This window comes from Sycon ciliatum, chromosome 8 (assembly GCF_964019385.1).
Source record: "Sycon ciliatum chromosome 8, ocSycCili1.1, whole genome shotgun sequence".
NCBI classification, from domain to species: Eukaryota; Metazoa; Porifera; class Calcarea; order Leucosolenida; family Sycettidae; genus Sycon; species Sycon ciliatum.
In genome coordinates, this window is record NC_088650.1 from 32,398,839 (window position 1) to 32,426,722 (window position 27,884).

Consider the following 27,884-nt stretch of genomic DNA (forward strand, 5'->3'; position numbering starts at 1 on the left):
CATCGTAACCACTACGTTTCTTGTGCGTGTAGTCACCGTCTGACTGATGTTTACACACAGGAGGGAACGCATAGTTAGAACAAACAGAAATCCGCAGATCTCCTCTGCTATTGTGACTAGCAATGCTACCTTGTCAAGGCACTGGATTTAATCTCCGGTATGTGAAAATAAACGTTTGTTTGGCACTCAATCTACTAGCTAGCAGCAGGTCAATCATTAATTTTAGTTTGTGTGCAGCCAGCTGCCTGCACAAGCTCCACACACTCCACATGCACACCACAGAAATTTCTTTGATATGATTGTGTTTGTCAAACACTGATGTCACACACTGATGTCACACACTAATGTCACACACTAATGTCACACACTGATGTCACACACTAATGTCACACAGCGATGTCACACACTGATGTTACACAGTGACCAAGTGCTAGTATTAATATGCTTTAGATCAAGATTCTGGTTCACGGATAGGATCAGCTGCACACAGACCTGAAAAGTTCATGTTTTCTTTGGTCGGTAGATCTCCTTCCACGGGGGGGGGGGGGGGTAGCCAGACGGGGAGGTCCATAGGCGGGGAGGTCCGTTGGCCTTCAAACGGATGTCTTTTTTTAGTGGTGAAACGAATATACCGAATATTCGAATGTTCGTTCGGTTTGTCACATTCGAACGAATATTTCTCATGGCGAATATTCGCTAACCGGGTATGCAGAGTTTACCAGGCGACTTTAAACTTCCGTAACTTCGCGAATACTTGACCAAACCGCTTCATCGAAAGTTCCATCGGCTTTAGAAAACTCTCAGCTGTCGTTTCGAAGCAACCCGGACGCGATCCGGGGTCCTGGAATGGAGTTGTGGCGGTCGACCGAAAATCACGTATTGCGCTGTTTTTTGAGCGTGTAAAATGCACTTTAGCTGGGGATTTTGTGAAAATTGACCTAGAAATGATGGAGAAATATGTGCCTTCGTTTGTCACGCCTAATGATAGTGACAATATCCAATAAAATGACTGAAAGGAGGGTGTGTGATGTCATCCGTGTTAACGAAAGAATATTCGTTCGTTCGTTCGTTAAGCCAACGAATATTCGGCTACTGGGTTTTGATATTCGTTTCACCACTACTTTTTTTACATCGACATGTTTACATTGTATACATGTTGTTCAGTACTAGCACGACTACAACACGAAACGACGTACAGTTATGAACATGACTTTTGTAGGTGCACTACGTAGCTGGCTCTACTGCATGCATGCATGCTACCCCCTCCCCCCTCCCCCCCCCCCCCTCCCCGTCTGTGTGTGCATGCTTGACGAAGTTGACGAGAACAAGCAGCAAGTCGGGAGATTTTCCGTATTGGGAGGGAGATCGGGACATGTTTCAAAACCAACAAAAATCAGGAGATCCCCCGACTGATCGGTAGATTTGGCACCTCTGTAGCCACGATGCAAAACTCAGTCTTACGTTGTACTTTCTTGAGCAGTTCTATGATGGCCTTTAGTTTGTCTAGCTTGTCGCGCTTCTTGATGTCGGAACCAAAGGGCAGCATGCCGGTCATCGCTACGATCATCTCCTTCTGCGCCAACCGTCTCTTGCGTTCCACTTCACTATGGCTGTCCCTGCACAGCACAAACACACAAAAACACACACATTCACGCATACACACACGCATTCACGCATACACACACACAGGCACACCCACACACACACACAACACACATGCGCACGCACACAAACACGCACGCACACAAACACACACATGCATTATAGACATACACACAGGCATCTTTATAACTTGCATCCCAGACACAACGTTTGTCTTATAATAGCAGTGGTTGCTTCCACGGTAGAAGGGGAAGTATGTGTAGTGTACTGCCGGTCATCAACCAAGCATACTGCACAAGATAGCATGCGTTTCGGCATAGCTAACAAAAAAAACAAAACAAAATCACGGTTCGCGTGTGACTCGGCTGAAAGCCGAGTTTTCTGCATCCGCCGTGGGAACGCCACCACCCTCTAGGATCAAAGGCGCAGAGATGCAGCGCCGCCGTGGGAACGCCACCACCCTCTAGGATCAAAGACGCAGATGCAGCACCTAAACAACATAGCTACTACATGTAGAAAACAACACAATCTTCCAAATTTCAATTCATGCATTCTTACTTCATCTCACTCGCGGAGAGTGGCTTGGGCGCATCTGGCTTAGCCTGATGGGATTTCGATCGCTGAGAGGTGGACCTTTTCTCCGCTTTCGCAACGGGCAACACGGTTTTCCGCTTCGGTGCTACAGGTTTGGTTGGCGGGTTAGATGATGCCAGTGGCGTGTTGGTCGCCTCTGCATGGCTATGCGTCGTGTTGGAGTGATTGCATGTAGCCTGCATAGCAGCAGGGGCTGCTGTAGCTGTGGTCTCCAATCCCAAAGGGAAACCGGGCCTGTCGGGTAGTTGTTGGCTGTTGTCGTGATTGGGGCTAGATGAGACGGCATTCTGTCCTCCCGATCTACAGTACAGCAATTACAGAGCACAAACACCGATGCACACAAACATTGATACACACAAACACACACAAACGCAAACATACAAACACACACAAACACACACACACGTAGAGATGGCCTCAGCACTGGTTGTATCCAAAACACTACCCATAGCCACAACAATCCACAAGGGAACTATGCCCACTCAGCTGCTTTGTAGTTCACGAAGAAGACAGAAATGTGACAAAATTCGCAGTCAACTGAATGTCATACCTTTCTCCGCCAACAATGTGGGAGAACCCCCCACTTGATAGATCTGTACAAGAGGGAGCTGTAGGAGCTGCTGGATCTGGTACAAAGGATTGAAGGGCCGTGCCATAACCAATGTTCTGCAACATGTTGAGCATGAATTGTGCGCCATCCGCAGTGTCCGCGTTTGGAAGGCTAACAACACATGCACACACACACACATACACACGCACGCACACACAAACAAGGAGAGAAGGTGAATGTACAGTTGCGTCAGCGCATCACTACACACCTTGGCGCTGTGCACAGAATCTTCACTCACGCCGACTAGATGAGAGAGCGTCTGATCTGGCCTCTCCATCGCTAAGGATTCCTGCCCAGCAGCAGATCACCGCGACATCTAGATTCATGCCTCTAATTCCACAAGATTTAGGTACTCATCATTTTCGGCATGAGAGCAAAAGGCCAAGTTAGGTGAACAGAAATATTCGGTACAGAGAAGCAGTTCCCTATTGGATTATGTGTGTTAGTGTTTGTTCGGTTTATTGAAATTTTAGGTATGAAACAGATGCACCGAAAGTACCGAAAATAGAAGTACATCGAAAATTTGTGAAATTACAGTGTGTCTGCTCTCGGAGTGAACCCTATGCCCCACAATGCATGTAACCTCCATGTGTCCGACAATGCATGTAAAATTAAGAAGAGCGCCAGGGCGGCACTGAGGTGGTTCACTTCACAGTGTAGAGAAATGGATTGTGTAAGCTTCTGCACATTTTTAGGCTATCTTTCTTGGTTTGAATGCCTTGACTGAAGGGAACTGTGGTCACATTCTTTCCCAGAGCAATCTTTTCGACATGGCAACATGATACGCATGTGTCTGTAGCTGCCATGTCCAGTACCATCATCACCATGAGGTGCTGCAACAGACATTGGGCTCTTTTTGCCGACCTACATGTACGCGGCAAATCATGTTTGTCGCCGTGCATACACAATGAGTGCAACATACTGGCGCGAGTCGCCAGCGTGAGAATAAAGAAGAATGATAACAATAATATGCCGACAAAGTTTCAGTTAAAGTTGGATGTGCGTTATGGCAGAAGACAATGAGTTTATAAACACCAAGGGACTGACCTTCACTCAAATATACAGCATTGCCAAATACACAGCATTGCCAAATACACAGCATTGCCCAATACACAGCATTGCCAAGCGTACTTACTTCGGAACCTGGTCACTTGCTGTCGCATGATTCGGGTACTCCATAATTGCTAGTCGGAATAGCCACGGAAAACGCCAGGAAGAAGAATATTTCCTATTCCGTACAGGTGCACAGGTGCTTCTGAACACAATCCACTATGCAGTCCACAGTCCAATATGAAGTCCACAGTCCACTATACAGTCCACAGTCCACTGAACGTGCTACAGATCAATGTGACAGGCAGCAAAAAAAGTGAAACATGTCCGAAAATCACAACTAGTACGATATCGCCATATTTGGCAGCATGGAGCAATGTCACCACCGTTCACGATGTGTGTGTATGTGTGTGTGTGTGTGTGTGTGTGCACGATGTGTGTGTGTGTGTGTGTGTGTTTGTATGTGTGTGTGTGTGTGGGGGGGGGGGTGTTTGTGTGTGGATGGGTGTATGGTGTGTGTGTGTGTGTGGGTGTGAGGGGGTATGTGTGAAAGCCACTTGAAATAGATGTGCTGTGTAAACCAGGCTGAATAGTTGTGGTTGTGGTAGTTGTTGCTATCGCTTCACTGTTATCTACCGTCTGATGATATCATTGCTGATGGGCTTCAAAGGTCAAGTGTCGAGGTGTGTGTGTGTGTGTGTGTGTGTGTGTGTGTGTGTGTGTGTGTCACAAGAAAACGTCCTAGGAAAACTCTTGACCTACCTTGCCTTGTGTGTCGGAGTAATGAGTGGGCACTTTTAAAATGTATAATAATTTTGTTCATAGATTTATCCCAAGGAAAGATTTTTATTTTTTATCTACTTTTATCTTTATAGCACATATCCACGCCAGTGCAGAGATTCGTTGTATTTCTCGGGAAACATTTTCAGTTGCAAATATGGCATCTGGTGTGTTCTTTATTGTCGATTCTTTTCCTGACTTCTCCAGTCAGTTTTGAGTCTCACCAGTGTCCCTGCCCTCCCACCCGTCATTTCTGTGCATCTTATCATTGCTTTTTTTTATCACTTTTTGCCGTGATGTGCTTGCCATGCCTACATGACGCCTAATCGCCATTGGGGATATACACCCGGTTTTTTCCCTCACAAGTGCATCCGCCGGCGCGAGGTTTTTTTCCCGGCTGGCTAGGTCCAGAAACATTAATCTGACGGTCCCAAGTGGTTCTGCATCATGGCCTATTTCTGCTATCCGCTGGCACACCTATTCTATCTGAGACACTCTGCTCTCAGTCGTTGCTTCCATACCTCACTCGTTATCCGGTTCACATCTGGCTGCGGCCAACTACCCTTCACTTTGTGTGTTGTCGCTGTTGCTGTCTATGTCTCTGTGTGTGTGTGTGTGTGTGTGTGTGTGTGTGTGTGTGTGTGTGTGTGTGTGTGTGTGTGTGTGTGTGTTGCAACTTGTTGTTGGAGGAGGCAGTTTGCTCTTTTTGAGCTCTGTCTCATTGATGGATTAGCCACACTTGGCAGCCAAGTGCCGTATGGTGGAGACCAGGCCTTGGCTGCTGTGGCCCGTCCTGACAGCCTTGCGAGCTGTCGGGAGGTTTGTTGTACGCATTGCACTAGTCAGACGAAGTGGTTTGGGGAATTTGTAGTTTTTTGAATTTGAATGAATTATGGTCACAACGAGGAGGACGGGGAAGACGAAGGCGAAGGGGACACTGGTCACTGCGACATGGAACGTTCGGTCCTTGGTGGAGGACGCTGGTGATGCCAAAATATGCCGTAAAAATAAAAATGTCTCGGATACCGCCGTTGACAGGAAACTGGATTTTCTTGTGGAGGAACTCGGCAGGTTCGGCGTGGACGTTGCTGGTATTCAGGAGACGAAATGGTTTGGAAGCGACGTCTGGCCTGCTGGGAGCGGTACGTTGTTACACTCTGGGAGGCCTTTGCCTTTGGGGAGTGAGCCCGGCCGCCGGAACGAGGGAGTTGGAATTTTGATGAATTCCGCCGTGACCGGGATGTGGAAGAGCGGAGGGGAGCAGTGGAGCGCCGTCAGTTCGCGTATTGTCACTGCTCGTCTTCTTGTCGCCAAGCGAGGTGATAAACTCCCTGGTGGAGGTAAGCGACACGCAGATTTCTGTGTCTCTATCGTCAATGTTTATGCTCCAACGAGTAAAGCCCCACCGAACGTAAGACGCAAGTTTTTCGATGACTTGCAACGAGTTGTGGACAGTATCCCATCCAGAGATGTTCTTGTGCTCCTTGGGGATTTGAACGCGCGCGTCGGGTCCAGCACTGACTATGCAGACAGCGCTGTGAGTCGTATCGATGGCATGCCAGGGGATGAGCGGATGTGGGGTTGTGTCTTGGGCCAATTTGGCCTTGGAAATTGCAATCGGGCTGGTGAGGAGCTGTTGTCATTCTGTGCAGCTAATCAATTGTCAGTAATGAATACATGGTACAAGAAGGGACGAAGTAAGCGTGGAACATGGACTCATCCAGCCACTCGCCAAGTGCATCTCATTGATTATGTCATCATGCGTACAGCTCATTGCTGCTACTGTAAGGACGTTGGTGTTGTCCGCGGCGCACTGTGCTGGACTGACCACTACATGGTTCGGGCCAAGCTTGTCCTGGACTTCGTCCAACGTAGATCCACTGTCCCTAAGCGGAGGTCGTATGCCACCCATCGCCTGCGTGAGCCTGATACGTTACTGCAGTACCGAGAGTCAATGGAGGCAGCCTGTGGTGGCGCGGTCGGTGGTGGCCAGAGTGTTGAAGAGACCTGGAATTCCCTTCGTGATGACATCACCAGCGTAGCGGAGAGAACACTGGGCCATGGTCGGCGGCGGCAACCAGACTGGTTTCTGGAGAATAGGGCAGCATTGGAGCCACTTATTGAGGCGAAGCGACGTGCCCATGAACGAATGTTGTCGGCAGGCAATCAAACGACACGTTCCGGATTTAGATCAGCCCAGCGGTCGGTTGCGAGGGCGGTGCGTGGTGCAAAGGAACAATGGATCCGTGAGGTGGTCGGTGATGCTGAGCGTGCTCAAGGGGATGGCTGTGTGAGGTGGAAATGCATCCGAAAATTGCAGCGAGTGGATGATGGCAGGCGTACGGTCACACCCTCGGCGGTTTATGATGGAGACGGACACCTTACTGACAGCCCGGAAAGTCTTGTTACGCGTTGGCATGCACACTTCGACAGAGTGCTCAACATTGCTAGTCAGTTTAGTATGCATGTCATTGATAACATGCCTACTGCTGAGCCGCGTCATGAACTTGACATGGCCCCGACATTTGAGGAGGTGATGGCTGCGATGCGGAGGATGAGTAGGGGCACGGCTGGTGGCTCGTCAGGTATTGTGCCGGAATTGGTGCTGGGTGGCGGTCTTGCTCTCCACCGGCGTATTCATTCTCTGATTTCCCAGATTTGGGCAGGTGGCTCCGTTGTTTCTGAGTGGCGCGACGCTGAGATTGTACCCATACCGAAGAAAGGCGACCTACGGTCATGTGACAATTGGCGAGGCATCAGCCTGTTGGATGTAGTCGGTAAGCTGTTTGCACGGGTTATCCAGGATCGCCTTCAGGAACTGTCCGAGGATGTGCTGCCTGAGTCACAGTGCGGTTTTAGGAAGGGACGTGGGTGCGTCGACATGGTGTTTGTGGCGCGCCAGCTAATCGAGAAGGCCATCGAACATGATACGCCACTGTATGTCATATTTGTCGACCTGAAGAAGGCTTATGACAGCATACCTCGTGAGGCGTTGTGGCTTGTCCTCGGGAAGCTCGGTATTCCACCTACCCTTCTCAGCTTGATTCGGTCCCTACATGTCGGCATGAGGGCTCGGGTTCGTATATCTGGTCGCTTGACGGAGGACATATATGTTAGCAATGGTCTTCGCCAAGGCTGTACTCTTGCCCCCACCCTATTCAATCTGTATTTTGCTGCCGTAATGTCGTCTTGGCGTTCCCGCTCTTCTGTTCCCGGCGTGTCCCTGCGCTCACGCCCTGGCCGGAAGCTTGTTGGGGATCGAACAACCAAGGCGCGACTGAACACGTACCAAGTTACCGAGTCCCAGTTCGCTGATGATGCCGCTGTATACACCACATCAAGAGAACATCTGGAGACCCTGGCAAACGAGTTCATCGCCTGTGCCTCTCAGTGGGGTCTCACTGTCAGCATCGCCAAGACAAAGGCCATAGCAGTCGGCCCGGGGGACCTACAACCTGATGTCGTCCTCGATGATGGTGGAGTTGTGGAGATGGTCTCCGGCTTTACTTACCTCGGTAGTGTGGTGAGTTGCGATGGGTCACTGGACGTGGAGATCACCTCCCGCTTGGCCAAGGCATCTCGTGTGTTTGGTTGCCTCCTGACCCCGATTTTCCGGTGCCGGGGTTTATCCATCGACATTAAGTGCACGGTATATCGCGCTTTTGTCCTGAGCACTCTGTTCTACGGTGCAGAGACATGGGCTGTGAAGGCTACCCACGTCCATCGGCTGACCGTCTTCCATCGCTCCTGTATTCGGTCTATCCTCGGTGTATCGCGGATCCAGCAGTGGGAGGACAGGCTCACATCGGCAGAATTGGGCAGGCGATTTGGCATGTCTCTTGACATCTCCGATTTGCTCCGACAGCATCGTCTGCGCTGGCTGGGGCACATTGCCCGTATGGAGGAACACCGCACTCCGCAGCAGATGGTATTTGGCGAGTTATATGCCACTCGCCCCCGCCACGGTCCGAAGAAGCGATGGCGTGACGTTGTTGTCACTGATCTAGCTGCGGCACAGATCGGAGAGGGAGAATGGTTCCATCAAGCCCAGGATCGCCCAACCTGGAAGCGGTTGTGTCGTCAGCAGCCTCCTCCACCCGGACCGAAAGAGTTCCGTTGCGCATGTGGCCGTCCCTTTGGCCGCATTGGGGACCTGAGGAGGCACGCCCCCCACTGCCGCGTCTGAGCCATCATCGCTACGCGATGGGCGTCCAAGGTCCAAGGTGTGTGTGTGTGTGTGCCAGTATATGTCTGAGTATATGTGTGTTAGTGCCAGTATACATTATGTTGAGCGAGAAGAACTCAACACTGTACAGCCAGTACATTTCGTCGGTCAATCCTTTCATCCAACTCCAAAGAAAGGGAGTTCGTCCGGTTGAAAATTCCGTCCATGAAACGGAACGTAAGAGTGTATTGAAAAGCTGGACAAATCGACATAAGTCCGGCATTAATTTTAATTTTATCCATAAGCTCCTTGGACGAAAATGATGAAATTAAATTCCAGACGAATATTAATTTTCTGCTTACAGTTACAGTGACTGGGGTGAGCGGGCATGCAGGCATACGGCCAGTGACTGGGGTGAGGGGGCATGCAGACATACGACCAACAAATCACACAGGGATCCCCTGCATGGTGGGTTGGTACATTGTACTTCCTGATGCCCAATAAATCAACAAGTAAGTATTAGTTAGTTAGTTGTGCAGGACCATGAATCATGAATGGTGATGCTTTGGGAGTTTTCGATTTGCTCAGTACAGTAGGCTGTACTTGGCAGTATGGTGCCTGCTAAGTAAGTTAGTGCTAACTCACTGTCACATACTTGCACAGTCACACTCCATAGAATACTCCAGTCACACTGTCTGAGCAGGGAGTATTAGTGCTGGCAGCTTGTCCTGATCAGCCAAGCTCAGCTGATCATTTTCACTTTTCAGGCAGAATGCAGAATATGGACAAAGCCACATCATACACGTGTCATGGTGTACATGTGCCATGCACTGGAGTGACGAGACACACTTAGGACAGTGCAGATTTTGGCAGTAACAGAGATTGACACCACGAAACTTAGTATCATCTACCACATGAACACACAGATAAGACATCTTTCCAAACCACAACAAACAGAATTATTCACAAATGCCACCACAGTGTCATCACCTACGAAACATCTATTTCTTGGTCCACTTCTAATTCTTTCCACCCAGAAAAAGGAACAATCAGCGGAATCATCGAATGACACAAAATTAATACAAAGTGCAGAATGTTAATGTTAACGGCTTGTAGATCAACACAAGGGCATAGTTACAACTAACTTGTACAAGACAAGCAAACACAACAGTAACGTTAGTTGATAATTCTAAAAGAGGGTGTCGTCAGACTCGCTGCAAGTGCTAGTGAAGATGAGTATTGGTACTACTGTTATCGAGTACTATTGCAGTATACTAGTATTGATGTTTCGCTTTCAAAAATCATCATTGGATCCTCGATCTACCTGTATTCAAAGTAGTAGGAATTACCAGCTAACGCTCAGACCAGAGCAGAGAGTAAGATCAATCACCAATCAAGGAGCGTTCTACCTCTCCATGCTCAGCGCGCACTCGGCCGTCCAAAAAGTACCGTACGACTAGACACAAAACATTCATTGACTTGACTTTGTTCATTGGCGAAAATAAGAAGCTAACCACTAGATATCTTTCTTCGAAGTGCAGCTTTTCTCCTCTTACCACGCACAACGAACTCGACGGTGCCCAAAACGCTAAACAATCCTCTAATAGAACAGCCACACACGTAGATACAGCGTATCGCCGCCACATCCCCAACCAAAACTCAGAGCCTCCACTCGAGTGATCGTGAGGCCATTTCAAAACACAAGTACTAGTAGTCCACGTACAAAACCATCATAAGACAAGGGGATCGATGCCTTACCGGTTAGGCTGGGGAGGATCGCACAGCCTACTTGCTCAGCGCCAAACTCCACAGCAAAGCGAAGGTGATGTCCAACAACAGCAACAGAATCAGCTCAGGCAATGACAGTACTCGTACTCGGCTGCAATACCATGTCAGGCAAGCCACTGGCCGGTGGTGATTCTAGAGTTTTGCAACAGCTCGCGTAGAAGACACCGATTAGACTGCCGTCTCCAGCTTGAAATAAGCACTTTGCTTCTGCTGTAGTCCTATAGTATAAGCGCCGTGGCACAAATCGCCGCTCAGCAGCTCAGCAGGTGCTCCTCCAGGCCGCAGAGACACACGAGCTTACTGCTTGGCCAGATGCTGCCTCCTCTCCTGCGCTCTCTCTCTCTCTCTCTCTCTTTCTGCCTCGGCCTGACCCGAACTGCTTCAACAGTCGATCTAGGAGGCAGTCGTGCAAACGTCCGCTGAAGCTCTACGTACGGTGTAAACGATCAAATGAGTAGACCGAACGGCAACCAGATAGAATCGAATCCATTGGAAAGACGTTCAGAACCAGCATTGGCGTTGGAGTGCGTTGACCGTTGGCAACAAGCCTAGTCTGTGCTGTCAATGACTACAAACTTTCAACAGCAAACTCGATCGGCGGCTGTTTGGATCAAAAGTGCTCGCCTTCCCTCACGATAACGAGTTCTCCTCACCGACTTCAAATGAACAAAGCAGAGTTGCAATTTTCCTCATCGGTCCACGCAGAGTAGCTCCGTGTAGCTGAGACGAGGGAGACTCCACAGGCACAGGACACACAACTACGAAAATCGTACAAATCTGTGTCGGCTAGCTCAGGCCAGGGTCCTGCATGCACTAGGCTGGAGAATGCAGTCCTCCCAGTACTCGCAGTAGTTAGTACAGTGTATTCATCTACTACAGACAGTACAGTCAGTCTACACTGCACTGTACAGTCAGTACTACTACACAGTACATGTACTAGCAGTAGGTGTTATGAGACATGATGAGCGTGGATGGCCGTGGTTGCGGCGAAATTATACACAGTCATGAGTGTAGATCTACAATGACTATGATTGTACACATGTATGACTGACACAGTGCAGTCTGAAAAAGTGAATTCATGAAGTAACAGTTTACAACGATGGCTTCGCAACTCGCAAGCCTTTCCTTGGCTCAGCGCGAGCTCGAGTTGTAGATCTACACTTCTACAGACTTGTGCTAGTTGTACTTGTAGGCTATCTACGAGTGGAGTTCACACTCACTCACGGTCACAGCTAGCTAGAGCTAGTACTTAGTAGAGGCTACCACTGAGTAGACCCAGGTGCTCGAAGTCCGTACATGGTATCCTAAGTTCGTACGCCCATAATTTCATGTTCTTTTATTGTATTCGACTCAAATATTTTATGGAGGGGACAGTGTGGTATGTTCTCCTCGCGTACCAATTTTCAGGGATCTACGATAAGCAGAAGTCCCATACCACGCGAGTGGGTTTTCGAGTGCCCATACGAAATACAAATTGGGTTACATTTCATGCAAAAATCAACTTTGCCAAGACCGATTTCGAACGGACACAGCGTCAAACAGACCTTCACTCAATCATCAAGAGCCAGCTTAGGGGTCGTCGCAAAAGTTTTCTGTCGTCCCTGAAACGAACATCGTTCATTTCGTACTTGGACCCCCTCCCCTCCCTCTGAAACGAACACAGCTTGCTATGCTGGACGACGAAAATCGCATGCATGTACATGTCATATGTACAGTGTCGGTTGACTTGCGATTTTGGCTCGCACCCCCTCCCCCCCAGACGAATCATGTTCGTTTCAGGGACGACAAAAAACTTTTGCGACGACCCCTTAGAGCTGACAATGGCCAGAGGAGAAGAATTTACAGAGAACCACCAATTCTTGCAGAAAGGTTGACACTCCTGGCATCTCCACCACTGTTTTCCCGCGGTTTTCACAGCGCAGCTGCTTCTTCTCTGAGCCGACTAAAACAGCTTGCAGTTCGGCAACAAACTACGCTTTTGCAAGAAATACTGGTGGAGGCACATGCCAAACATATCCCTTCGGTGCTTTCGTCGTAACCGACGGATTGCAAGTTAGCAATTAGCAGAAATATGTGTGTATTTCGAGTCACCTCTGATCAGTACGGACTTAGAGTACCCTCCGCGACACAAAAATTTGATATGAAAAATCAGCGAACTCCAGAGAAACAGATCGGATCGAAAGATGGCCTGGTTCAATCGAGCCTGGCCTCAGAACAAACTTGGACAAGATACCTTCCATCCACGAGCAGGATTCTGGCAAGTGATCATTGCTAGTGTGAGTTTCAGCTCGACAAACACACACTGTAAAAGTGTACGGACTTCGAGTACCTGGGTCTACCAGTCCCCAGACGGGGCCTACAATAGGCTACATCATAGTACATGACTGTGCAAGTGGCTGCAGTCACGCAGTGCAGTGACCCCTACCCTGCCTTGCTGGCCCGTCAACCTGGTCAACCTGGTCAACCCATGCAGTCGAGTCTCGAGAGCTACCAGTAGATGTACTACAGACTACAGTACTACAGATCAAGCTGGGGTTTTGAAGTAACTAATTACTTAGTTTTGGTCGAGCAGAATGACCATGATGACCAGATGACGGGCCCTGAGTCCTGACGCGCACGCACGCTTGGCGGCCTCCGCGTCCGCGAGCTATGGCCAGTATGGCATACTGCGACAGCGACTGTAGTGCTGTAGAGCTGGAGCGCAGTACTGCAGTGTGACTGTGTCTGTGAGCAGCAACCCTTGAGCTCACATCGACATCCACTTCGCTTCAAAAACACACCCGTGATCACAGAACGAATGGAATCACAATCACGGACTCTGTAGTACTAGTAGATTTACACTCTTAAGATCTTGTTATAATGTCACATAGCGTAATGATAATTATGCCGGATATGGGCACCCATACTACACATGTAATGACATACATGTACAATCATTGAATTTGTAGTACAATCGTCAGATCATGTCGCTTTGGCAAGAATCAACATGAGAGCTACATATTATGCGGATACCGGATATGCAGTCGATTCATAAATCGCGCATGCAAAAAAAATTTAATCATTTATTTTACAAAATTAATGCAGGTTGCGCTCAATGCGCTGTGCTGCATGCATGGTGAATCACTGATGTCAGTAGTGATGATGGTCTTTGCACAGGCGCAGCTAGGCTTGCATTGATACGTCTTTGGGAAATCCTCAAATATATAATAATAAAATTGCATTCCAGGCATGTATCCACACCTACATGTACATGATTGTAAAATTTTAAAAATTCATACAATGATTATGACTGTGTCATGTGAAAGCTTCTTTTACGCGTTACGGGCAAAGCAAAATTTGCTTACATGTACATGTATGTACATGTACATACATTATTGTTAGATTGACAGCATGACACAATTATGTGAGAACTATAACAAGGTTTATCTAATACTAGTTTTGAACTGGTAGTAGTATTGCGTTATAATTATGATACCATGTACGATTGGCAAGAATAATAAAGAAATGCTCAATCCTGTGTTGCCATAACGGGAACTGAAACCCAACAAAAATCTAAGAGTAAGAAGATGGCAAGTACAGACAATTGGCGCCATTTGGCGGTGCAACAACAAATCGCCAAACATGAGCACTAGCAAGGTTGAAACATGGTTGCAGGAGACAAACTACATACTCTAGTAATCATTGTACAAGTAAGCAAGCAACGCATACAAAGAAACGCTCAGAACACAGTTGTAGTAATAATCTAGGCCCCTGACCTGGACAGTACATGTGGATAATGACTGCTGTCATGATTGCTGATCGTTGGGGTTTTTTCCGTGTCGGACTGGGTGAGAGCTGTTCCAGTAAAATCTACCAAGTACCATAAGTAAGTTCTGAAAATCTGTAGATCTTCTCTGCAGATCTGGAGTCGAAGACTTGATTTTGTAATCGTCCGTCATACAGGCTCAATATGATCACGTGATTGAGAGTGGAGTAAAGAACGATACTTATCACTCAACCACGATTCAAAGCAGTCCGCCAAAGGGTTGGAGCCTCTTGACAGGATACTTGAAATTTATGTGTACATGTAGCTACATCAGTACATGTACATGTAGGTGGATTATTGCCAATATTATTGGTCTAAAAAGTGCTCGTTCTCGGGATCACGGAAAGCTACATGTACATACACTGTGCATTGCACATAAATGTAAAATGGTATTACTATTAGATCAACCAACAACATTAGCATTATTATTATTATTATTATTATTTTAGAATTGCGATCAACAGAACGAGCTGAACCGACATTTCACAAAGGCTTTTATTGTTTTCAAAAAACGAGTGGATACGAAGGCAGTGAAGAACGTGGAAGAAAGAAAAAATGTGATATGGAAAAAAAAATGATGAACAAAAAATTTGTACTTCGAACTAGTTTTCGCACAACACTCCTCAGGAAGCTACGTTGTACTAATGAAAAACAATCCAGAAAGATACTAATAAAGAGAAATGGAGTGAGAAGAAACAACACCTATGAAAAAAACTAGTTCGAAGTACAACATTTTTTGTTCATCATTTTTTTTTTCCATATCACATTTTTTCTTTCTTCCACGTTCTTCACTGCCTTCGTATCCACTCGTTTTTTGAAAACAATAAAAGCCTTTGTGAAATGTCGGTTCAGCTCGTTCTGTTGATCGCAATTCTAAAACTATTGTCGCCTCGACGCCTATTTACATTATTATTATTATTATTATTTTAACTGGTTTGAGGAAAAGAGATTATTATTATTATTATTATTATGAAATGACCCAAAGGCAATGTGCCTATCGAGGGGTTCATTTGATTGAAAGAACAGTAGATGTAGATGTACATGTATGTACAAAGAGAAGTAGGGATTGATGAGGAGAGAAATGGGGAAAATCAACTGCAAGGTGGCGGAATTCCGTTGATTGCATAAGCATAGTCAGCTGTAAATTTCCTGAGGCAGTGAGGGCAGCTTTGAACTTATAGAGCGAGGCTTCCGATGTTAGACTGGGGGGTAAACAGTTCAATCACCCACAACATGATTGTACAATGACCATGTACATGTACATGTACATGTAAACTAAATCTCAAAACGACAAAAGTGTAATACTAATAATTACATGACTGTATAGTGTACATGTATACGATGACGTACACGTACACGTACATGTACATGTATACGATGACGTACACGTACATGTACATGTATACGATGACGTACATGTACATGTACATGTATTATGTGATTGATCAATGATCAAGTCCTCGACACGACGACAGCCAGACAGTACACACAGGCGTGTACCAGACGGATTTGGTGTTTTTCGTCATACTAGTAGTTCAAAACTGTGACGTAAAGTTCTATAGCCAGATGTCCAGAACATCACCACTGAGGGCGGCTACCGGCCGGTTACAGCCTCAGGCTCAGGCCACAGAGAGGGGACAGGGCAGATTACTTACAATGTACCAGTATAGTAGCAGGACTGAGGTACATGTACATGTAGAGAGCTACATTGTACGTGTACGTACCATGTCCTATTTCTAGTATCATGGAGGGGGGGGGGGGGGAGGGTACATCTCCTACATGTACATGTACATGTACATGGCTATTGTATATCGAAAGCTCATTCACTATAACAATCTGATTGTTTCAGCTCCACAGTCTTGCGCACACTCTCGTCCCCCTCTCCCTCTCTCCGTCTCTGTCTCTCTGTCTGTCTTCTCTGCCTGTCTGTCTGTCTGTCTGTCGGTCTGTCTGTCTGCCGTCTCTCTCTCTCTCTCTCTCTCTCTCCTCTCTCTCTCTCTCTCTCTCTCTCTCTCTCTCTCTCTCTCTCTCTCTCTCTCTCTCTCTCTCTCTCTCTCTCTCTCTCTCTCTCTCTCTCTCTCTCTCTCTCTCTCTCTCTCTCTCTCTCTCTCTCTCTCTCTCTCTCTCTCTCTCTCTCTCTCTCTCTCTCTCTCTCTCTCTCCCTCTCTCTCTCTCTCTCTCTCCCTCTCTCTCTCTCTCTCTCTCTCTCTCTCTCTCTCTCTCTCTCTCTCTCTCTCTCTCTCTCTCTCTCTCTCTCTCTCTCTCTCTCTCTCTCTCTCTCTCTCTCTCTCTCTCTCTCTCTCTCTCTCTCTCTCTCTCTCTCTCTCTCTCTCTCTCTCTATCTCTCTATTATGTAATAATTTCTCTTACAAGTGTTCATGCTTCACAATCTTATGTAACATATTTTTTTCCTTTCTTCGTCATTTCTGTGAGAGATTGGACAATCCACTTGTGCAGGCAAGAATGCAGCAATGCCTGTTCATTCTGGCGAAGTATAAAATAATACCAACCAACCACTGCAACAGATATGCAGCTAGCACACGTGCACAGTAGATTTAGATGTACATGTACATTGTACCTCGCTGGACCAACAACATGAACAATTTAGGAAGGAGAGAAAATTATAATCCCAAAAATGGGCACTAGACATTCTACGAACGGCGCAATTGACAACTCCCTAGAATAAAGAGGGTCAAAACTGGGTCTAACACCCATAAGGTTCAGATGGTCGTGAGGACCGGGGCTCTACCAACCAGGGAGGTTGTAGAAAGGTCACCTGTTTCCGAACAAGGTGTCCTCCACCTTGTTACATGCTGTCAACCAACAACATGTTCGAACAACACAAGGTTTATCTAATACCAAACCGGACCGGTACACGTACATGTAGCTGTTGCGTGTTGCTATGTCGAAAAACCTTTGGGGGATCCGTAGATAGATTGTAGAGAGGGAGTATGTGTGGGTGCGAGAGAGTACATGTATGTGTGGGAGTGCATGGGAGAATACATGTACATGCATGTGTGTAATGGTGTGGGCATGTGTGGATTTGGCATTTAAGTCCCCAGCTCTATTCTATATCATTCACACCGGAACTGCTGCTGCTGGATAGCCTCAAGTCTAACGACTTAGCAACCTCACGCCTGCACCTGACTTGTGCGCTATGATTCCCCTCAATATTTCACACCTTGCTCCCCCTTATGTTCAGGCTGCCCGTTTTGGAGCCATAAATTGCCTGGTGATCGTAGTAATACCTGAAACTCAGAGTTGCAACACAGCTTCCAATCTCTCCTGTGTAGATGCATTGTATAATATCCACAGGTTTGAAGGAAAGATGCAAACGGAATACATTGTTTTCTGGTCGAGGGAATGGAAAAGGGAAAAGTCTGAGGAAAACATTGACTGTCACAACCAGGACTCGAGGACCTTCGCATGAGGATGGTAAGTGGAATATACATGTACATGTATTGTATGAATAAAATAAATTTAAACTGGAAATATTGAAATCCGCCAACACTCATTATCAGTCATTAGGGTATACTAACTATTCCCCAGAATGCAGGCATGACAATCAGTGACTACTGTCTCACTGTCTCAGTATTCAGTGGCATGTTTTGTAAGTGGTGAGCCTGTGCTGCTGCTGGTACCATGGTGGAGACAAGTGCTGGTATAGTGGTGCCAGTGCACTAGTAATAAAGAAATGGAGCAGAATTCGAGGCCGCCATAAGGTTTGTATGGTTCTGCCAATTTCACTGCTTTTCGAGCAGAATCTGCCATCTTTTCGAGCAGAATCCGCTGGTGCCTAGTGTATGCGGTGGTGGTGTAGTGTATGCGGTGGTAGTGTAGTGTATGCGGTGGTGGTGTAGTGTATGCGGTGGTGGTGTAGTGTATGCGGTGGTGGTGTAGTGTATGCGGTGGTGGTGTAGTGTATGCGGTGGTGGTGTAGTGTATGCGGTGGTGGTGTAGTGTATGCGGTGGTGGTGTAGTGTATGCGGTGGTGGTGTAGTGTATGCGGTGGTGGTGTAGTGTATGCGGTGGTGGTGGTGGAGTAGGCCTTCGGAGTACTCTAGAATAATGACGGTGCTCTGCAGTCACGTGCAGTGTGCTCAGTGGAAGCTGAAGTCAAGACCCTGCAAACCCCTACAAATGGCTGCATGCACATATTGTCAGCAGCTGCTGGCGAGTGTCTGCCAGCCCCATTTTCCGCCATGGTGCTCGAGAGCCGCGGGGTTTGTACGATCTGATCCTGGATAAAACTAGTAACTCATGAGTCATGTAGATAGGTCTACGTCTACAGTATGTGAGCAATGAGAATGCGGACTGCGTGCGCGCGCACGCGTGTGTGTGTGCGTGTGTGTGTGCGTGCTGTGTGTGCGTGCGCACAGGAGTATGGTGTACATGTGCGACTTGTCCTACATGACTCTTTCTAAAATTTATAACATGAGTTTAATGTACATGCTCTTGGTGGTTTAGTTATTGGCTTTTCTTTGGAGCTTTTGGAGTTACTTATTGTTTTGAAAACAAAATTTGTACTCAATCTGCGGACACGTGCGGGTGTGCTGCGGTGTGTGTTGTGGTGTATGCGTGCGTTTGTGTGTGCTACATGGTGTGTGCATGCATGTCTATTCGCGTGGTGTGTACAGTACTCTGTGTGGTGTGTGTACATGTGTGTATGCGTGTGGTGTGTGTACATTATTATTATTATTTATTAAATTTTTAATAGGGCATTCCCACAGGCCTAAGGCCTTCTTACGGGGTACCCTATATGTTTTTGTATAGATGAGCGGAAGTCTGATAGCGTGGAGCAAATACGAACAGAAGCAGGGAGCGAATTCCAGCGATCTGCACATGTGCGTGTAAGTACATCACTACATGTACATGTACAATGTACTTCAGTAAAGATTTGCCATCGTCCATCAGTGACTTTCAACCTTCCCTTGGTGTAAAATTTACATGTACATGTAAAATGACATTGTACAATCATGTACATGTTGTTTTTGTTTTTGTTGTTGTTGTTGTTGTTGTTGTTGTTGTTGTTGTTGTTGTTGTTGTTGTTTTCTTTATTTGAATTCGCTAGAACCAAACGGACAGAACTTTCCAGTGACAAGGGAGCAAATGATGAGCGTCATAATCATTATACATGTACAATGTACATGAGTGGTGACTCGCCCGGCTACGGTCATTATCATAGTACAATACTCCGGGATCATCAGGCCAGCCACGCATACGCCCCTCCAGACACACGTGAATGACCAGTGAAGGCAGCCGAGTGGCAGTGGTGTTGCCATGCGACCGGCTCCTCCTACCATAAATGTACGTCATGTCATGTACATGTACATGTACATTGTATTTTCTTCTTTTATTGTGTCCTCGTCTTCGTAGGTATTGTACAAGCACATGTCGCCGTTGAAATCGCAGCTGTTCATGATAATCGGTGGGATAAAACGGAAGGTCAAAAGAGAACGAAAAAGGTGGTAACAGTCCATTGGTCATGTATTCATTGGTCATGTATTCATGTACATGTACATGAATACATGAACAATGAACATGAACATGTAAGCAAAGCAGAATATCTTCTGATTTACCACTCCTCACACCCCACGCCGATCATGGAATAATGATGGAGGCATGCGTGAATCACGTGTTACAGGGAATCAGGCGCGCGCAACGTCCATACGTAAGTGTTACAAGGAGCATTTCAAAGAGACTGACAGTTCGACAATGACACGACTTTTCGAGATTGTGCTGCCAGAAAGGAGGTCGACATAGAAAATGCTAGAATCATGGTCTATATCTGGACATTTTACAGCGGTGGACACTCCAAAATAGACAATACCACCAAAACCAAAACGTCAGTTATACATGTAGCGCAGCATTGATCGAATATACATGTACATGTACATGTCCATGTACATGTACATGTATAATAATTGATCGGTTAAACAACAAGTGCTTGTACGGTTATGACGTCATTGGCCATATTTCCTTGCCCACACCACCGGAATACCTTCACCCTGCCCTGCGGCCCCTGCCCCTCCCCTAGCCGCACGTTAGTAGTAGTGTACGTGTTTATCGTTTTGCTAGGGAAATCCCCACAGACTTTTAAACTGTCTTTCTATGGGGTACCCTAGGCGATCACGTAAGATGCAAATAAATGTTGGAAAGGAAGCTGCTTGGTGACATACATGTACAGGTGGATGAGAGTTCCATAATCTGGTTGCAGTCAAGTAGGGTAAAAATCGTTGTATTTCTAAAAGTATAAACACAGCCCGATCTACATCTACATGTACATGTAAATGTACATGTACAATGTACATATTCATCAGAAACACGTGGAGAACATCACAACACAAGACAGAGGCGAGGTAGTAGAGATGGCGCGCCAATGTAAATTTTAATAATGGAACGTGGATTCAATACAACCTATTGCTCTCGCCATGCCATCAAGGCGTCATCTCTCAGGGCCTACCACTAGTACAACTCAGACTTTCACTTACATGTACATGTATGTATACTTCGAAGTAATGTTTTGGGTGAAAGGTAGCAGATGCCTTCCCACAGCTGCAGCCGTGAATGCCGCTGTACCATGTTACAGCTGCAGTACTGTATCATTCAGCTCTCCAACAGGGCCGTAATAATAATAATTGACAGGGAAATTGACCTACTATACAAGTGGGGATGGTCAATAATTTCAGCCGGGTGTTAAGCTAACTTATCCCCCCCCCCCCCCCCTCTGACTCACTTGTGATGTCTGCATTAGACACTGAGGATACACATGTACATGTATGGGCAAATTGGTGGCCAAATTGGTGGCCCGCCAATGCGAATGTACATGTATTTGCTTGATATGTTCCTAAACACGTCAGGTGATGCGGCCGCGAATCCGGCTAGCTACTTTACTTTAGCAGCGCTCTCGTTCGGAACAATGCTCTGCTTTGCTAGAAGTGACTGTGATGAATAATTGCCTTTTGTTCACATGGCATGCGCTAACTTTGGATTCTTCCATTTATTTTTCCGGACAATTATGGATTTGTTCAAAAGGTTCTTTGACTTTTGAGTGTTCAAACTGTCAAAGAGGACCCGGTTCAGTTGTGGTCCTTGTGGAGTATCGTAAGTAACATGTTACTGCTCCACTACGTCATCAGTGCATGGAATGATTACCCCATGCCAAGCCAGTAGCAGAGTTTGCACTGCAGCTGCTGCAGCGCCAACAAGTAGTACTAGTACATGTAGTTTGATGTTTGACATTGTGACATGTTCGTGTCTTCTACACACTAACACTAGTAACAGGTGACTGTACATGAGGTATACATTGTAAGTGACACATGGGCAGGCTAGGCAGTCTGTACTCTGGTACTAGCGTAGTGTGATACCAGCGTCCAGGCAAAGGGGCAGTCGTTTATGGATTTGACATGTCACGTAGGCGTTGCAGATTCCAGAGCTGATGCACGAGACTATAATGCAGTGTGCTGGCTGATAAAACACACTAACGTCACTTGCTACACGACCTATCTGACATCCTCCCGTCACCGTTCTAGAAATCCTCGCCAGACATGAACCACTCACTAATAGAATGGTCCTAGCTGCTTCACATGCTTCATCAGATCATGTGAGATCTGGGGGTCCGGCTTGTTGGCAGATTTCCACCATACGTCCTGTGGTGTTCACATGCATGGTACATGTACTGTACTTGTAGGTTGTAACGTACATGATGATTGTACATGACTTGTACTTGCGTCTTCAGAAAGATCATCTGTGTGGACGTACATGTAGAAGGGTTCAAGACATACCGTTGCATAGACCACTTTCACAAAGTGCACGTGACCTGACGCCCACGGCGCAGCGTAAGGCAAAAGACTCGGGTTTTTGTGCTGTTTGCACATCATTTTGTATTGAGAACAATTGCTATCGTTGACATTTCCTTTCTCTCCCCGACATGGCATCCCTCAAGGAGCTTGTCGAGGCAGTGCAGTCTCAACAGGGTGATGTCGACAAGTTGAGGAAACGCTTGGAGTCAGCAAACGTGCCTGTGCTGAAGGAGCTGTGCAGACATTTCAAAATTGTCCACAGCAATAAGAGGAAAACTGAGTTGGTGGAGACCCTTGTTGGACTTGCTGAGACGTCTTCTGCAGCCTCAGCGCCGCCACATGTTGCGCCAGAAGCGTCCGCGAAAACAGTGGAGATCACGGCAGAATTGGAAGCCTTGCCAACGTATGATTCTGTCTCGTGTTGGGTACACGATTTCCTTATTGATAATTTTATTTACGGGGACATATACACGTACCTCGTGGAAGTGAGGGACAAATCCTCGTCTGACCGTCAGCGCAGCAACTTCAAGTCACTGAAAGGCTATAGCTATTTCACCAGCGGGTGGGTTTCCAATGTGTGGATGTGCTGCCCTGATCCCGTGAAGCCCCAGTACATCTATGCTAGAGGGCATGTGCACCAGTCTTATCCGTCACGGGAGAAATCGGCCTACCCAGTTTTTATTACTATGTCGCCTCAAGGGGCTGTGTATAGTGCCAGGTGCAAGTGTGCTGCTGGACTGGGTGAGAGCTGCAGTCATGTCGCCGCGCTCCTGTTCTACCTCCTGGACTGTAAGGAGAAAGACGCCACAACAATACAGGCAGACGCAACATGCACTGGACGCTTGATGTCGTGGCATCGTCCTCCACCCCAGCTATCGGTACCTGCTGTCCCGTTGGCGGACGCTGTGTTTGAGGCCACTGCCTATGGCAAGGAATCCCGCAAGGTCTGTGGAGGTTCTCTGTCCACCTTTGAACCGAGAGCTGCTCAAGACCTTGCTGTGGACGACCATTGTGTCCAGGAATTACTGGATACATTTGCATCAAAGCTGCCAACATCTGGCTTGTTCCAATTCTGGAACCACCCATCTTTGGCCAAGAAGCATGCTATGCACACTTTGGATAAGCAGGCTAAGCAGTTGGTTATTTCACGACACCCTAGGACAGATCAGTTCAGTGATGACCTGGATGAGGATGTTGTTGTGGCGATGTGCACTGATCTTGCTAATGATAGCTCCATTGACAGCAGCCTGGCCTCCTATATCGAGAGTGTCACGAAGAAGCAGTCAAGATCGCCACTTTGGCGTGACATTCGGGTTGGCCGCATCACTTCCTCTATTTTTCATGTCATCGTAAACCGTAGGGAGACTACATCCCCAGACAGCTTGGTGAAGACGATCATGGGTTACTCCAACATGCCGAAGACAACGGCTATGCAATGGGGTATTATGCATGAAGCAAAGGCCGTGGAGGACTACTTGCGACTTGTGAATTTTGGTTTTGAGTCAGATATTGCTGTACGTCACACGCCATCAGGTGTTACTCTCTATCAAGAGTACTCCTTCATCGGTGCTTCTTCCGATGGACTGCTGTACGATCCTGCTTCGTCTGATCCGCATGGCCTAATTGAGGTGAAATGTCCCTTTTCAATTGATGGCGTGTCCATTAACAAGATGTCTCCCGCGGCCATCTGCAACCAGTTTGGGCATAAGTTTTGCTTGACTAGAAGCGACGGAGGCAAGTTGCTATTGCGAAGAACTCACAAGTTCTACACGCAGGTGCAGGGAGAATTGGCCGTGATGGACAAGGAGTGGGCAGACTTCGTCATGTGGACCGACGCGCCTTATCCCACCAATCTTCACATTGAGAGGATATTTCGTGACAGTGTACTGTGGAATGATACTTTGCTACCGAAGTTGAAAGCTTTCTACATCAGCCATGTCTTACCAGAGATCCACTCCAGGAAGCTGTTCGCTGAACATCAGAAGTCAACAGCTGCTGCAATGTTATCGCCAGTATCATTGCCTGCTGCAATGCCCTCGCTGGCTATGCCTATCGCTGTGCCGTCACCTGCTGCAGTGTCGTCAGTTGCTGCAGTGCCGTCACCTGCTGCAGTGTCGTCACCTGCTGCTGTGCCAACACCTGCTGCAGTGCCGTCACTTGCTGCAGTGTCGTCACTTGCTGCAGTGTCGTCACCTTCAGCACCATTGCCTGTTGCGGGTCGGTCACCTGCTTTGTCTCAGAAGTTGGCACCTCGTATTGCATGTTGCTCTCAAACGTGTGCGTTCCCTGGGCTTAAACCAAAGGCATGTCGTAACAGCCACTGCGCACATTATTTTCATCATATATGCACAACTGATGATATGGGGAACTACTGTATGCATTGCTTTGTCGATACCGATGATCTGTAGGAAGATCTTAGACTGGTTGAACAGTATTGGTACGGACTCTTGTGAAACCTGCGATGCCCGCATCACGCCTTTTATCCTTTTTCAATTAATGTTTTGCTGTTTCCCACACGAGAACACACTTTTCTTGTTGTAGTTTAAATCTTTAATTCGGTTGAACTGTTTCGGCACCTGATGCAGTGCTGCGGTGCCAACCTGCTATGTCCATGCCAATTCCTCATGTCATTAGAGTTCTTTTTGTTTCACGGAGAAGGCAGAGAGCCCGAACGTGCCGGGTTTAATAAAAAAGAAAGAATAAAATTAGAGGTGAGTGTCTGTTATCCGGCACCCTCAAGCTCAGGACTGGACAATGGACACTGTTTGATAATCTGGATGACTGAAACTACATAGCCATCTTGTGTTCACACATCAAAAGGACTGTAGAGAGTGTCTTTTGCCTGTATTTTGCATGCTCTGTTACTATCCTGAGACACTGGTCGTGTTCAACTATAGACTCACTTGTATGCGACCGCAACGATGTTCAATGTCTTGATTCTTGAAGTATATGGGGACAGTGATCATAATAATTATACAGTGTGTGAGCCAGCACTGCGTTGTTTGACAACTGACATGGTGGATGATGGACCACCGGATAAATGACATGCAACTGTATACTAAGAAAAAGGAAATCATGAACCACATATTCACTGGCGGAGGGAATGGAAAAGGGATCACAGCGTTAATTAATGAAGAACCCTACACCACCACAAACGCAAATGCCAAGTAACGTTAGTCTCTTCGCTGCAAACCAGTTTAATTTCAATGAGATTTGGGCCAGAAGCCATCATCAGGATGGAGTCGAAAACTGGTGAAGTGGATCAAACAAAACAAAATGAAATGCTTTTCGACATACGCGATGAAAGTACAAGTACAACATCATTGAATGATGCCTCTTTCACACACTCAGGCACACACACACACACAAACACACACACACACACACACATGCCCCCCCCCCCCCGCACACACACACACTCATGCACACACAGGTGTGAATAACGAATGAAGAAGCCAAGAAACAAACAAACTAACAATACACCACGACTTGCAGTGTCACAATGTGAAAGAGCTGTGTGCTCAGCAGTACCGCTGCTGGCAAAATTGAAAATGTAATGAAGCACTGGTGACTGACAATGGTGCGAACCTCAGTGCTCATCTGCGACCAGAGGATCAGAAAAATTTGTGACGAGAGTGCAGACTGTGACGATGTCATTAGCAATAGGGGCAAGTGTGATGGGGAGTGTCCCGCGTAAAATCCGGAAACACCGAAGACGGGCAATTGCTCGTTCAACGTGAATACGAAGGGCAGCAATTCTGCGTGTATCGTCCACTTCCTGGGCAGTGAACTGGCTTCGTTGTTGGCCCAGGAATGGTGGGATGTTGAGAGTGGCACGTTTAGGCAGGAGAAGATCCCGAATTTCGAAGCCTTTGTCCGCCATTACATTATCACCATGCTCGATCAGATCAAGAAAGCCACTGTGAGACACAATGAACTTGTCTGACGCACGTCCAGTGAACAACTTGGATAGATATGTGACAACGCCACCAGGGCTGATGCCAATCAGAGCTTTGAACGTCGAGTGGTTCTTGTAGTGAGAGAACATCTGGCAGTTCACACGGAGAGCAGATGGACGCTCAATAAATAGTTCAAAGCAGTCAATTATTACTCTAGTGTTAGGATACTTTGCAAATTGTGGTGGGGTGTGGAAGCGAACCTGCTCAGCAGATGGCCAGGGAAAGAGTAAAGCCAACTCCTTCGACAAGAACACTATCCACGTTGTGAAGATCTTCGAGAAGTAGGTGGCAGAAATGCCGAACCGGAAGCAAACATCTTCCACCAGCAATCCTAGCCTCAGCCGCATCATGACAGCCAGAAACTCATCTACTAACTCCAGCTGCCTACTAGCATACTGCATCGTTAGCCGACCTGTCACACCTGTTGCGGAACGAAGCGCTTCTTCTTTCTGACCGCGCCAGATATGGAGGCGCCCAGCTTTCCCAGACAGGTAATGGAAGAAGGAAATGAAGGCGGCGTACGAAGGGAAACCAGTGTTGAAACGAACCAGTTTATCCTTGCCTTCAAGGTCATGTGCCGAGATAGACTGCTTGCGGCTGGCTGCTGCTCTGTAGGTGTCCAGCTCACTGGTTACCTCACAAGCGTGTGTCTCCAATTGGTGGACACGGAACTCCAAATGCCGGATACGTGCCGCAAGCCCATCAGTGGTCTCCGGCAATGGGGCATGAATTACAGGACCTTTATCAGCACTGACAGGTTCAGATTGAGGTAATTCCTCTGGTTGAGCAGCAAAAGCAGCAGCAGCTTCATCCGGCTGATCTCCCTTCCTCTGTTCCCTTCGGAATTGTCGCTTTTTTCTGGCATCAGCTTGAACAGCTCGCTCTTCAGTTTTGGGCTTGCTATCCACAATTGTCGGGATGTAGTCCACGTCATGTGGAGAGTCGGAGGGTTCTTCAGTCAAAAAATGCTTCCCGCAAATGCGCATACCATCGGATGGCCACCAGCCAACTGGACGACGATGGCAAACTGAAGCTATCCACATCTGACATCGTTCTCGATCTGATTTTGGAAATCTAAAAAAGCGGTAAGGACAGTCTGCTGAAGCACGATTTGCACAGCTGTCCGCAGCGCAGGACGACGGCATGGTTGGTAACACCGAGGAAATAATTCCAAACACCTACACGGCCTTCAAAACGATGAGAGAAACAATACAATATCCACAAACAACTAAATTCTAATAGCTTTCAGTACAGAAACAGTGCATCTTTTGAATTCTTTTGCCTTACGCTGCGCCGTGGGCGTCAGGTCACGTGCACATTGTGAGAAAGGTCTATGCAGCAGAACTATTACTTTCACGTGAGGCTATCATTATAGATGTCGAAGATATTGCCAGTGGCCAGCTCTGCCGACAGGTCGCACCGTGAATGACGTGGATAGATTCTAATTAACAGCATACCAATCTGACAGAATCTGTCACACAGCCTGCTGAGTCCTGGCCCCGTGGGAACAGTCTGCACGCGCGTCTTGCTTCCAGGATTCTGTTTGGGTTGAAGAGCAGTCAGGGGGGATTGTCCTACGGAGGTTATCTTCGTTATGGAGTACAATGTATGTGACACTGGTACCGGTATGACCTATCATAGCAATATGCACAGTACTCAGTTAATACTAATAGGCATCGGCGGATTATGCCGGCAGAAAAATTGGCAGAATTCGGTACTTTTTCTGGTA

General features: G+C 47.2%; 2 protein-coding genes across 4 annotated transcripts in view; both read right to left on the reverse strand.

Annotated features, from left to right (window-relative positions):
- LOC135822802 (basic helix-loop-helix ARNT-like protein 1) overlaps positions 1 to 11,392 on the reverse strand; it is a 21,860-nt gene extending 10,468 nt beyond the window's left edge. Inside the window, exons 1-6 of one of the 3 annotated variants that reach the window (XM_065335632.1) lie at positions 10,560 to 11,392; positions 9,457 to 9,708; positions 3,942 to 4,141; positions 2,747 to 2,917; positions 2,161 to 2,496; positions 1,462 to 1,616 (exon numbers count right to left, since the gene is read on the reverse strand). In XM_065335632.1, coding sequence (XP_065191704.1) covers positions 1,462 to 1,616; positions 2,161 to 2,496; positions 2,747 to 2,917; positions 3,942 to 3,985 — 706 coding nt within the window. In that variant the 5' untranslated portion in view covers positions 3,986 to 4,141; positions 9,457 to 9,708; positions 10,560 to 11,392. Of the gene's footprint in view, positions 1 to 1,461; positions 1,617 to 2,160; positions 2,497 to 2,746; positions 2,918 to 3,941; positions 4,142 to 9,446; positions 9,709 to 10,559 lie in introns of all 3 variants that reach the window. The other 2 variants (XM_065335631.1, XM_065335630.1) reach the window with 2 other exon arrangements.
- Positions 11,393 to 25,785: 14,393 nt separating this feature from the next.
- LOC135823698 (uncharacterized) lies at positions 25,786 to 27,300 on the reverse strand. The gene has a single exon (XM_065336542.1). The coding sequence runs from the start codon at positions 27,298 to 27,300 to the stop codon at positions 25,786 to 25,788; it is 1,515 nt and encodes a 504-aa protein (XP_065192614.1).
- Between the last annotated feature and the right edge of the window lie 584 nt (positions 27,301 to 27,884).

Coding starts and splice junctions, on each gene's coding strand:
- LOC135823698 (XM_065336542.1), bottom strand. CDS start 27,300: ATGCCGTCGTCCTGCGCTGCGGACAGCTGTGCAAATCGTGCTTCAGCA.